The 12859-nt window shown below is 38.3% G+C and overlaps 1 protein-coding gene across 1 annotated transcript; it reads left to right on the forward strand.

Annotated features, from left to right (window-relative positions):
• Nucleotides 1-1367: 1367 nt before the first annotated feature.
• On the forward strand, nt 1368-2081 carry LOC6648658 (uncharacterized serine-rich protein C215.13). The gene has a single exon (XM_002070926.3). The coding sequence runs from the start codon at nt 1368-1370 to the stop codon at nt 2079-2081; it is 714 nt and encodes a 237-aa protein (XP_002070962.1).
• The last annotated feature ends 10778 nt before the right edge of the window (nt 2082-12859 follow it).

Here is a 12859-nt window from a genome sequence, read left to right on the forward strand (position 1 = left end):
TAGCACTTAATGATATAGTGGTCCGATCCGGATGATTTGCATCCTTCATTTCACCCAGGATATAAATAGCTTAAATACCAAGTTTACAAACATCTAACCAATTTAATAATACCCTCTGCAAGGGTATAAAAAAGCACGCGAATATCGAAAATAAAAACATTTGCTTTTATGAAGAATCATTTTCTTCTTCATTTTGTCGGTTCCAGCTAATGGAAGTGTTAGGGAGCTAATGGGAGTATTTACTGTAGATAAAATAGCTTTCAATCAATAGAATTTCAATAAGTCATATGTTAACAGGCAGACGGAGTCTTTTCCGACCCCATAAAGTATATATATATTCTTGACCAACATCAACAACCGAAATGATCTAGCTATGTTAGACCGTCTGTCTATCGGATCGTATGAACATCTGAATTTTAGAGTCACGTAATCGGCGGGCCGCCTTACTTACCTTCTTTCCCTACATTTTACTTGAATTGCTAATTTTTTGTAAGGAATCAAAGGAATTATGTTAATCTTATTATGGCAAAAACAATTTGAAGTCACGTTATACTTTATTTAGATACTTGTTTGACTTCATACTTTAGTAATATTGTGAATTTTAGCTATTAGTTTTTTTTATTTATTTAAAACTTTCCTGCTAGAATTTGCTTAAAATGTAAACTCATTTAACTTTCGATTTTATATCTTTTGATCGAGAACTAGAATAGAATGATTGATGCGTGTGCCATTTGATTCAAGTGGTGGCATTACAATTGACTTGAATCCAGTGAATCGAACTGAAACTTTCAAATATTTCGAAAATCAATCTCAATGTAAATTTTTGCTTTTGGATATTCGTTTTTCGGTTCGTTCGTTTTCTTTTCATCTTGTTAAAAGCAAATGCGGCGCCTACTTGAATCAATTTCTTCTCCTTCGTCAAGGTGCATATGAAATAGTTGTCTCTAATTAACGTTCCCCCTCATTCATATTCGTCTTGAGGGCCTATAACAGCAGCAGCAGCAACACGATCAGCAGAATCAGCAGCCGTTGATTTCAAAGCAAACAAAAGATAAAAGTACTTGACATGCTTCGTACTTAGAAAGCTGCGAATGGCTTGAGGGCTTCTTCATTAATTCATAATGAAGAATGAATAGTAAATGATATGTGCAAAAAAGAAAATACTGAATTCTATGTAAAAGAAAGCGTGATAATAATAATTTTTTTTTTTTTGTCTTATATTATTTTATTTTATTTTACCAACTCATGTTTGGGACGTTTGGGAGGCGAGTATAAAAATGGGCAACTGGCAAACGACAGTTCACAGTCTTCAGTTCTCAGTGTTGAGATCTTGATCGATCACACCAAAATTCAAATATACGAAAATAATGTGGAACAGCATTTACTTATTGATTGCCGGCCTATGGCTGGTCATATCATCTCCAGCAGTTGCTTCTGCTCCAGCAGTTGAGGGCGCTGTCGCCGTGGCTTCTTCGCCAGAAGGCAAGGCTGGTGAGCCCCATTTGGCTGGCATCTATGTCAAAGATGGCAATGTCAATGGACAGTTGAGATTTTTGGCTTCCAGTCTGAGCAGCAGCAGCAGCAGCACTTCCAATTCGGGCATCAATGCAGCATTGAATCAATACATTACCAATAAGCAGGATATGCTCGAACAATTGAGACCTACGACTTCTACGTCTAATACAGGAACTAGCGCAGTGACAGGCACAAGCACAAGCACATCACCAACATCAACTGTTACAACCACATCGAACGGTGCCATCTATGTTAATCTCAATGGTGGCTCTTCGTCCTCCTCCTCTTCGTCTTCATCTGCCACAAATGCGGCCATCAGTGCGGCCATTAATGCCTCGCCAATAGCTGATCTTTTGCCACAAATTGTGGCCGATGGTGCCCTCCAGCGTCGTCGTCCAGCTGCCGGTGGCCTCAATCGCCGCCGCGTCCAACCCAATAGACGCCGTCGGGTGACCAAGCGTCGTGGCAATGTCAATGCCAATCGTCGCCGTCGCGGCAACAAAAACAAACGTGGCAAAAAGAAGGGTCAGGCCCAGGTGATGGTAGTTAGGCCCAATCGCGGTTGATTGCTGCCAACAAATCAGCAGTTAGTTAATTAAGCCAACGCAAACCTCAATTTTTTTTTCTAAAAATCCTTTTTTTTTTATTAAAATTAATTATTTATTTATTTATTGATTTGTCTAAATAAAATTGCAAAATTATTATTTTTAATTCAATACACATGGTGATCCTTTCTATTTTATATTGAATATAAACCTTTCTATATACATATACGCCAGAATAATTGGTAAAATTGAATCTTGGAGTTATGGATTTAGTTTTCAAGTTGAAAGTTTCAAAACATGGCATAAATTATGACAATTTCCAGTCAAGACTTCGAATGACAAAGAAATCCATTTTAAAAACAAACAATAATTAGTATAAAGAATTGTTTTGGTTCGCTTTCAAGACCAAATATATATGTGGCCCATGGGCAGGAGTGGTCCTAAAAGCGTTAAAAGTTTTAAAATATTATTTGAGGATGATCATAACATTTCAAAATCAGCAATAAAATGAACAACAGCATGTCGTTATCCAAGCTAGCTATGGAAACTATATGATATAATTATCTGATCTAGCTTAATGTTAGCTGGATTATGCACTTTATAATTTCCTTAACAATAAATTTTAGTAACAAAAGTAAATAATATTCAAATTTAAAAGATGTATAAATGTTTCTTGGATGACGAAATGTTAGTAAAATTTTGAAAAATTATAAATAAATATATGTGTTTCTCATTTTATGGCCACATTCGATGTCTTTTTAAATATGTTGTGAAAGTGAAAATTATATGACCAAAAATACCTGATTTATATATATTTATATAAAGATAATTTCAACAAGTTTGCCCATCGTTTTCACGTGCTAGTCAAATTGCTTGTCAAAATAAAGTCTAACACGAATACCAAGTCACTGAAAGAATGCATAAATTTTGCGCCAGGGCAGCTGGCTGGGCACTTTAATGGGCTGTGTAAACTGGGCCTAAAGCAAAACCGGCCAGTTCATGGTCTGCCCTACTTGGTGCCTGCTCTGGTCTGTTCCGTTCAAGTGCAAGACAAACGATCTTTGTCGCTGCATGCGGCCGGCGGTCAATGTCTTGATAAATGTTCACACCGTTCACACTGTTCCTTCCAGCTACCTCACACACACACACACTCATACAGAGACACATCACCCACATCACCCCCCTGTTCCCTTGTCACGTGTCCAGTGTGTTCGGGCTTGTGTGCATTATGTGCTCATGACTGTAATGAGCCTGTAAGTGGCTGTAATCAGTGTCATAATAATAGAAATTAATCACTGCAGTCAAAGCAAGTCGATATCACATCCCCTTTCTACCCTTTTGCCACCTGTCTTCTTGGCCGCTTGCTCCCACTCTTAACTGGCAAAAGTCAAAGTTGGTGCCCAAAGTGGGGGCCAATCGGCAGGGGAATGAAACTCGAATTGAATCTCTCTCCTGCGGTTTTGTGCAACGCTCTGCGCATACTTTGTAAATGTTTTGTAATGATTTGATTTGAAATTCATTTGAATTATTGCTTGCTTCCTGTTTCCGGTGCCTTCGAAATACTTTCCTGTTCGTCCACCAGCCACCACCATCATCAGTGCTCCCCTATCATCCCACTGCCCTCCCCTTGCCCCCTTTTTTCTTCATCAGTTATTTGACTCAAGTTAAGTTGAACCACAGCAGGCGGTATTCGCACAGCTGTATGCTATGATGTACGAGCAACTTAGTTGGCCTTCTCTCCTCGCTTCTCCCCTTCTTGCCATATGTGTGTTTGTGTATGTGTATGTGTATGTGTATGTGTATGTGTGTCCGTCCAAGTCTCGGGAGTTTATTAAGTACTGCCAAAGTATATGCAGAGAGCAAGAGAGAAAGAGACCAAGAGGTCGCTTTGCTATTTGCTGGCCTGTGCGGAACTTTGTTAATATGCAAGTGAATGGACATTTCCGGTACGTACAAAACGTGCCATGTGCACACGGCACACGGCAGGCAGACCAAGGACCACCCAGTCCCGGTCAGCCAAAGACCAAACCAAATCCAACCAGAGCTAAGGCCAAGCCTGCGCCTGGGGCCGGACCCGAATCCGGACAGCCAGTCAGTTCGACGTTTTCATCGTCATCATCGCGAAACCTTGGGGCCAAACCCAAGGGCATGTGTTTACCTCTCTCCTATCCCCATCCCCTACACCCTTTCTCTACATCTTCTTCACTGATCCCTTGTCTAAATACATATTTGGATACATTTCAATGCCCTAACCATGACAAACAGTGAATACAATATAGCTAAGAATATGCAATTTAAGATTGAAGGCAAAATTTGATCAAAAATTTTGGAGTTCCTTGAGACTTTATGAAAAATAAGTCTTTGAAAAACTAAAACCTAGAAACAATGTGGAATGGAATAACAAGAACTTTAATACTAAATATAACGTTAAAATCACTTTTAATTAAATAGTAAAAAGCAAACTGGAATAGCCATACAAACAGGATATGGATAGATTATTTTAAAGAGATTAAAGATTATAATACATAGTTTTTTGATATCCTCAATTAGAAACATTGGATTGGCACACCAAAACAACAAACAATGGAATGGTACAACAAAAACCCTAATTATGAAAAATAACTTTCAAATTATTTTAAATTAAATATGTAGTATGAAACAAACCAGATTGAATAGCCGATTGTTATGGTTGGAACATTGGAATGAAATTATTGTTACTAGAACAAAGATTATATATAGTTGTATAAGATTCTCAATTAGACACACTGGAATGACCCATCAATTGGATTTTTGATTTGTTTTGGTGTATATTGTGTAGTAAAAGAGAATATTAGTTTCAGAGCAACTTTTCTATGTATGTAAATATTTAGTAGGGTATATTTCTATTCGATGTGGAAGTAATAATTTTGCCTTTCATAGATTTTTGTTATACTTTTTGGCTTCGCTCATGTGTAATTTTCAATTAAAATGATTTGAGTCGACAACTTTGAACGCTTCTAGGCACTCTGACTCTCTCTCTCTGTCTCTCTCGCTGACTGGCTCGAGGCCAGGCCGCAAATACTTTTTTTTTTGGGCAAAAAATCATAAATCATGCAGCAGGCAAAGACACGAACCGCATTGGAAATCGACGAAGAGAAAGGCAACGGCATACAAGGGACAAGAACGACGACAGGCGACGAGAAGGGGAGTTAAAAGCGTTGACACAGAACGCAAACGATGCAGGAGCAGGAGTTAGGCGCCGGTGCCGATGCAAAAGCAGCAGCAGGAGCAGGAGCTGGATCACAAGCAGTAGCAAAGTAGATGTAGCAGTGGCCGAGCTTGCTAAGTAAAGGCTAAGTGGGGCACAAGTTTCGTTTTACTTTTGAAATAGTTGCAAAGTGGAAAAGTTTTGTCCTTCCCCAACCCATGCTCACCCCTCTTGCCCTTACTCAAAAGCCCCCCCACTATTTGGACATTTGGCATGCAGAGTATCTATGTCTGTGGTCAGGCTAAAGCATAATTGTAGACTTAACTCTTAAATGGAATATGCAATGGATAAATGTGGGATGGGGGGGAGAGGTATTCGAAAAGGTCAAACTCTAGTGATGTGCGCGTGATAAAACTATCGTGCTAATACGTTGATAATTTGGATAGTAAATCTAAAGATTGATCGCCGCTAAGCCATATGCCTATCTTTGATTAAAGTCAAGTAATTTGCAATGGATATCTCAGTTCTTCTGTAGTTAGTTGCCTTCTCCAGCTCAATCTCCACTTTTCCTCGCTCCTTGTCATGGATATCGCCATCGTCCGGAGAGCAAAAAAGTGTCAAAGCAAAAAATGTTTGAGCGTTTCTTTCTTAATGCTTGGCTAACGTTCTTGTCCGTTATTGGGAATGCGCATTTGAAATGGTCAATTGCCAACGTTTCAGTATTTCTGTTTTTTTTCGGCCCCTCCATCCTCCTCCCCTCCTTCTTCTTCTTCTTTTTTGCTGCCTGCCCCATTCACCTCTCTTACTAGTGTACCCATACTTGGCTTTTAATTGCCGTGACGTGTTTGTTGTTTTTTTTTCTTTTTTTTATCGCTTTTTATTTATTTCTTCGTTTTTTCGTTTCGGTTTTTTCTGTTTTTTTTTAGCCACTTGACGTTTGATTTACTTAGTCGTCGCTTTACAAGCCAATTGTAAGCCAATTTTCGGTTTCAACTGTGTGTGGAAGTGGAAACTTAGGGGGAGCAGCGACCTTGGCGTGAATGTGTGAGTTGGAACGTTTATTTTTTTTCTCTTCTATTTGATTTTTTTTGCCACACTTGTCAAGTATTTTTTTTCTACCATTTTATTATTTCGATTTACTGTGAATGGAGGAGGGTATTATCCTATGTTCATGATGTTTATCCAGGAGATACAAAAAATTAGTTTGAAAGATAATTTGGGTTTTGCATCTGACCTCGTTTTGTATTTGAAATTCTCTCGCCTTCTGCTTTAATCCTTAAGAGGTCCTGTCTATAATGTGCCCTCATTTATTATAGTATTTCAAAAGTTCCGAACATTGTCAAAGTTTTTGGAGAGTATCACAAAGTCGTTGACATTTGATAATGGAATCGAAATATTTAGGTTTCTGCTATTATTTTGCGGCTTGACATACTCGTGTTACCATTTCGATTAGATTGATTGATAAATGAGGTTTTTTATTTCTCGAATTAATTACGCAAAACTAAATTTACTTAACTATTATAAATCAACAAAAGCCGAGACATGTTTCAAATTTAGAGCACTCAATCGAGAGACGATGAGAGAAAATCTTGACTCTATTTATCCAACTAATGGCGGTGGATATATATACATAGGTACATATGTATATATGTACATACACATGTAAGTAAATATGTAATTATGTCTAAAATTGAATTCAATTTGCACAAATATTGTTGTCCTCGGCAACAGGTTAATCTGCCCACCCACCAAATGCCAGCAAGCGCCTCTTTCACCCAACTCAACCCATCTCCCGAGGGCAACCCACTTAGAGACTTGAGGAAATTATCCACTGATAAGAAGTTAATTGATTGATGTCAGTGCCTTCTCCATAATTGCAAACATATTGTAATAGATACAAGACAAGAAAATATCTGTCCTAATTCTCAACCCATCCAAAATACCTCTCTTCACCTTGCCGCATTTTGATTTACTTGGCGAGCTCTTAAAACCCTTCACATATTTGGGTGGCCTTGTTTTTGGCTTTGATGGATGATTAAAATTTTGCCAAGCGCTTACAAACTTCAAGTACAGTTAATTAGGCTTAATCAATGGACGAAGGACGTTGGCAGCAGAGCACAGCAGTTCGAAGGACGTTAAATGAAGAACAGCCGTAACAGCAGCAGCAGCAGCAGCGAGGGCAACGTCAAATAATTAAATCTAATTAATTTGCAGCTGTCAAAGCGCAAACAAGTAGAACAAGTAAAGAAACAACAACAACATAAAAGCGAGAAAAAAATCCAACAACAACTGCAAATAAAGGTTTGCCCAAGTACCAGCACTACTATCCGTCCGTGGGTCTGTCCGTCCGTCCATCTGTCCGTTGGTTCGTTCGTCCATCATCCTGCACAAGGAGGGTCGGAACTTAACCCGACACCTCATCGATTTGTAGCGCCGTCATTGAAGGCTTTCAGGCATTCCATTCCATTCTCTCTCAATTGCACTTTGTACAAAGTCAATTTGCCAAATGCGCGTCAACACACAAATTTTTGTGCGTTGTAATGATCCTTTGACCCCACAATTCCCCACAATCCCCCAATCGGCGCTTTATATGCTAACCTCCCATTCCATTCTACCATATTCAATGAAGGGTTCACTGCCTGTCTAAGACGTGACGTAAATCAGCGTTTTAAGTGTTTTTGTGAGCTGTCAACGGCAACGTGGCAACTTTGTTTGTTTCTTCGACCGACAAACACAACAAAAAAAAACCAAAAACAAAAACAAAATAAAACCAAACCAGAGTAAAATGAGTCAACATGATGGTTACATGACTGATTTAGCATTGTAACGCGCATTGGATACACTTTCGCCGAAGAATTACCACCCACCGCGGAGGAGGGCTAAATCACTCCGAGAATCCATGGAAAGACAGATAAGATATAGTATATATCTTCGTTACTCTTACTCTTCATCTTCCGAACTTTTCATATGTTCTATAATTTCTTCTTCTTTTTACCTTGGGTCTTTTAGTATTTCTTTTCTTTCACACCTCCTTCCTCTATCTTATTATCTACTGTCTCTTTCTCCTTATTTTCCCTTCTTCCTCCTATAATTCCTTCTGTATTTTATTTTTCACTTTCCTTTCATCTTTCTGTACATTTTTCTTCGCTTGCATCCTTTATCTCACTTTTATTCCTATCGCTATTTCTTTGCTTCCCTATATTATCTATTCCTTCCTTCTCTACTTTTTCACCTTCTTTGTCGTTTCCTTCCTGATTACATTCGTTTTACGTATTCTTCTTTCTTACTTTCGTTTCTTCTTATTCTCTTTCTTTTCTTTGGTCTTAACTTCTTTCTCAACGTCTTCCCTTTATAATCCTTGTTTGCCTTCTTTTTTTCTTTGCGTTTCTTGGATTTCTTGGATTTACATTCCCTTTTCCTTCGCGGGTTCCATCTTTTCTTCTCTCTTTTCTTAGATTCGCCATCTTTTTCAGAGTCCATCATATTCTTCCAACTTCATTGCACCAAAAATAATGCCATAAATTTGATTTAGCCTCGCCCACATGCCGCAATTTACATTTAGGGTATATCATCTAAAACACTTCCAACATCTAAATCAAATTAATCCCTACGAGACTTGCTCCAACACCCATCCACCCTAGCTACACCCGCGCCGACGTCCCGTCCTTCTCCCTTCCGTCGCCCACACTTTTTGTGTTATTTAACTCAGTTTAGCCTTTTCCCAGGCCTTAGTTTTTGTTTTTGCCTCAAGTGCGAACTTGTTAAATTTACGCAAGAATCCGGTAGAAGCAGGAGGAGGAGGTGGAGGAGAATGATGATGATGATGATGAGAAGGAGTATTACTACGACGTAGTCCATAGTACAGCACACGCATACACAATTAGGAGAGGCGCAGGCACATGCGGATGATGTTGTGGAGTTGGTAACGGGTGTGAGTCGGAACGGGAGTGGGAGTCCGGATCGGGGAAGGAGTTGGCTTGGCTTGGAGCTCAGTTACGCAAACAGCAAATCAAAAAACCATTTGACGCACTTTCATCATCAACAAAAGCGGGCTGATTGGTGGGCGTATGGAGATCTGGGTATATGGGCGTGTAGGCGTGGCACCTGCTGCTGACATATTCGGAAAATGCCAATAAGTCGAGAACCTCCTACTCAACGTAGTGCAAGCCAAGCTACAACAACAACAACATCAATCCAACCCCTAACAACAACAAAATGCAACGAAAAAAGGCAATCAAGCTAAGGAGGACCTAGGCAAGGCAAAGGCAGATAAAAGGGAATCACCAGAAGATGAAGAAGAAGGAGGAGAGGCATAAAATCTGTTAAGTCACAGATTCTTGTGCTGCTGCCCAGCTCCTGAATTTTCTTTTGGTTGCTCTTTAATGAGCCTAGACAAAGCAAGCCCCCCCAGAGACGGAAAACTATGCGATGAACGTCAATTCTGCAAATAAAAGTGAACCAAAACCCAACAGGACTAACCGATTAAACACAAAAGGAGGAAGAGTGATCACAAGCGATCAAGAACCAAAATATCCTTGTGGGTAAAATCTTTGTTTCTCGTTCGATCGTCGCTGGATGCGTAAAGAACGGATGATGGAACCTAATTGTTGCTCATTCGTGAATATTACGACACGACACTCACGACATTGTTCCTGGGTCATCCTCGACCTGGCCTTGTTTTGGTCTGGTCTCGTGTTTGCCCTTCGACATGGACCAAAATGTGCTTGGGGCCTGTTCCATGTTTACTTTTGCCTGGCACAACAATTTTTTGTTGGTCAAGCAATATGTTGTTTTTTTTCTTCATCTCTCTATCTCTCTCTCTCTCTCTCGCTCTTCTCCATTTTTTCTCCTTTTTTTTTTGTTTATTCCTTTTTTTTCTTTGTATTTCTGGGTCAAGTGAGGCTTTTGATGCTGTTGCTGCTGCTGATGCTGACGTAGCTGAGGAACGCTTTTATTTTTGGAGTAGGAATTAAATATCAAGTGATGTGTTTGGCCCTACACACACACACACACTCTACTGATACACACACAGATGTGTGTGCCAGCAAACCTATCCTTCGTCTCACTCTCTCCAACTTCGGTTTGCCTTTGTCTACCCTATAGAAAACGATTGAATGGGCATATCGAAATGATCAGAAGCAAGATGTTGCTTATGATCTCGAATTCTGTCTGTTTAAGAGCCTACTTTTAAATGCATCTTAAATATCTAGCATTGTAAATCTTCAAATCGTTGCCGGCTCTTTAAATTTATGGGAAAAAATTAAAGAATTATGTTAAAGTCGATTTAAAATGGGAAAGAATAAGCAAAGGAAGAGATCCTTATGAGCCTCACTCCACAAATGGTTCAAATTTTAACTAGAGGGTATCTCATAGTCGTAGCTTAATTGAAAGACACGTTATTTTTGCATATCATCATCCACGTAAAGTTTGCTTTTGCTTTTTGCTTGCTAGCTTGATGCTGCTGCTGCTTTTGTTGTTGTTTGTTCTCTTGTATTTTTGGTGTTCAAAAGCCCACACATCACTTTTATGCCCCTGCTCAATTCCCCTTCATCTCTTCTCTCTTCTCGCCTCTTGACTGCTGTTGCTGCTACAAATGCCCTTCACCATACCCGCCCCCATTACTCCGCCTTGCATCAACGAGTTACGCTTTGTGCCTGCACATTCTGGTTCAACTTGAAGTTCTTGTGTGTTGGGTTAAGTGAAAAGTGATTGAGCAGATTTTTGTTGCGAATCTTTGGTTTCATCTCCCTCTTTACTGACTCCTTTTCCGTCTCTCTCTCCCTCTTCTCTTTCCCCTCTTGCTACCGTTGTCATCCCTCGCTTTAGCTTTCTATCTGGCCTGCCTCTTTCGGCACTCGGCCACTTGGTCAGAGACCTAATTGTTGTTCTTGTTGTTATTCAACCCGCATGCTTTGCGTCTTTCCCCCTTTTCAAATACCCTTTCAAAATGGCAATATTAACATTTTGTCAGTAATTGTTTACTTTAAGTATCTACATAGAAATTTAAGCTTTCCTTTTGAGATTTCTAAAACGACAAAGTATCGAAAGAATCTTTAATCTGGTTTGGAGTTCGAAATCCAAAAATGTCCTTCGATTAATTGAATCGTTAATCGTTTAATTGCTCAAATAATCGTCGCATGGTATACAAAAGTTTTAATCATTCCTTAAGACTCAGTCAATTATTGACATAAGAAAAGGATTAACAAAAACTAAATCGATAACAATATTAAAAAGTTGACCAAAGTTATAAAAATAGTTTGGGTAATCTATTATTTTCTTAGTTAGCTAACAATCGTGCACCTTCGATTCGATGATATAATTTAACAATCGTTTATTGATTTTTTTTGTCATCTCTAACTCATCCCTAACCCAATATATTCAGATCTTTAGTATAATTACATTATTTTTGTCAACAATCTTTATGAGATTCTCACAAATGAACATTTATAACTTTTGTCGACAAATTCAAGTCATTTAGAAAGAAAGTCCCTAATTAAATCGCCATCTACTTAAGATGGTAGAGAAAACTTGAAAAGTTTTCCGAAATGTTATATGGAAGAGAACAGTGTATAGATCCGATGACTTGGGGAAATTAGTTTGTCCCTTTTTGTTATATATTTTCTTACTTGTGTTTGTATATGTTTTTTTTCTCTCTCTCTCCGTTTTTTTAACAATGTTTTCCTCTGCTCTGAAGGCATCCAAGTGTTTTACTGTTTTAATTGTTGCCTGCCATCTTCTAGTTGCTGTCTCTTTTTTGCCAAGTGATCTGATAAAACTAAGAAAAATTGCACAAAGAAAACAGGAAAAAGACAAAAAAAAAACGGAAAAAACAGAATTTGGGGTGGAAAGCAAATCGTAAAAATGTTGAAAAATTGACACAGATTTGGATGGTTAAATCGTGATTTATGGTTTTAGGTAAATCAATCCATCAATCAATTGAAATTTATACGAAATTATGGTAAAAGCCCACATATGTATGTACATAAAAATATGTATTTTAACTTCCTTTTCTTTTTGTGATGTTCAATTAGAAACAATTTAATTGAATTGCATTTATGGTTCAGTTTCCATTGGATGGCCATAGCATCTTAACCTTTTTAGGACCAACATTTTGTGAAAATTTCGTGTGGACCCATATTTAATTGGTCCTGAAACTATCGATCTATTTAATCAAATCATCAAACTAAACTTTATGATTATGAATGTTATTAGTTTAAATTGTTATTAATGGAATAAAGCGATTATCTTTCTAAATATCATCTTGCGAGAGTCGAATTATAGGAAATGATTTCATTTTCCTTCTCTTTTATCCTGATTTCAACGAAACATAATACTGATATAGTTTATTCGACTAATTGGTATTTACCCCATCAAAAAGTGAAAATCTGAGTCAGTGATTTTAACTATCCTCCTAAAAGAGGGTTGCATTTTTTCGTTTATTTCTAATAGGGTACACACAAGCTAACGCTGTGTGTGGCACACGTGTCGTATACTTGATGGGGTCACAAATGTCATTTACTGCAAGAGGTTTTCGTCATAATTCTGTTAACTAAAACTGTTTAAAATGTTGGGTGAAAATTAAAGTTTTGATCACATTTCGTTCTCTCTCTCT

Source organism: Drosophila willistoni, unplaced genomic scaffold, assembly GCF_018902025.1.
Source record: "Drosophila willistoni isolate 14030-0811.24 unplaced genomic scaffold, UCI_dwil_1.1 Seg143.1, whole genome shotgun sequence".
Classification (NCBI taxonomy): Eukaryota; Metazoa; Arthropoda; class Insecta; order Diptera; family Drosophilidae; genus Drosophila; species Drosophila willistoni.

Excerpts from the sequence above, each read along its gene's own strand:
- LOC6648658 (XM_002070926.3), top strand. The coding sequence starts at position 1,368 with ATGTGGAACAGCATTTACTTATTGATTGCCGGCCTATGGCTGGTCATA.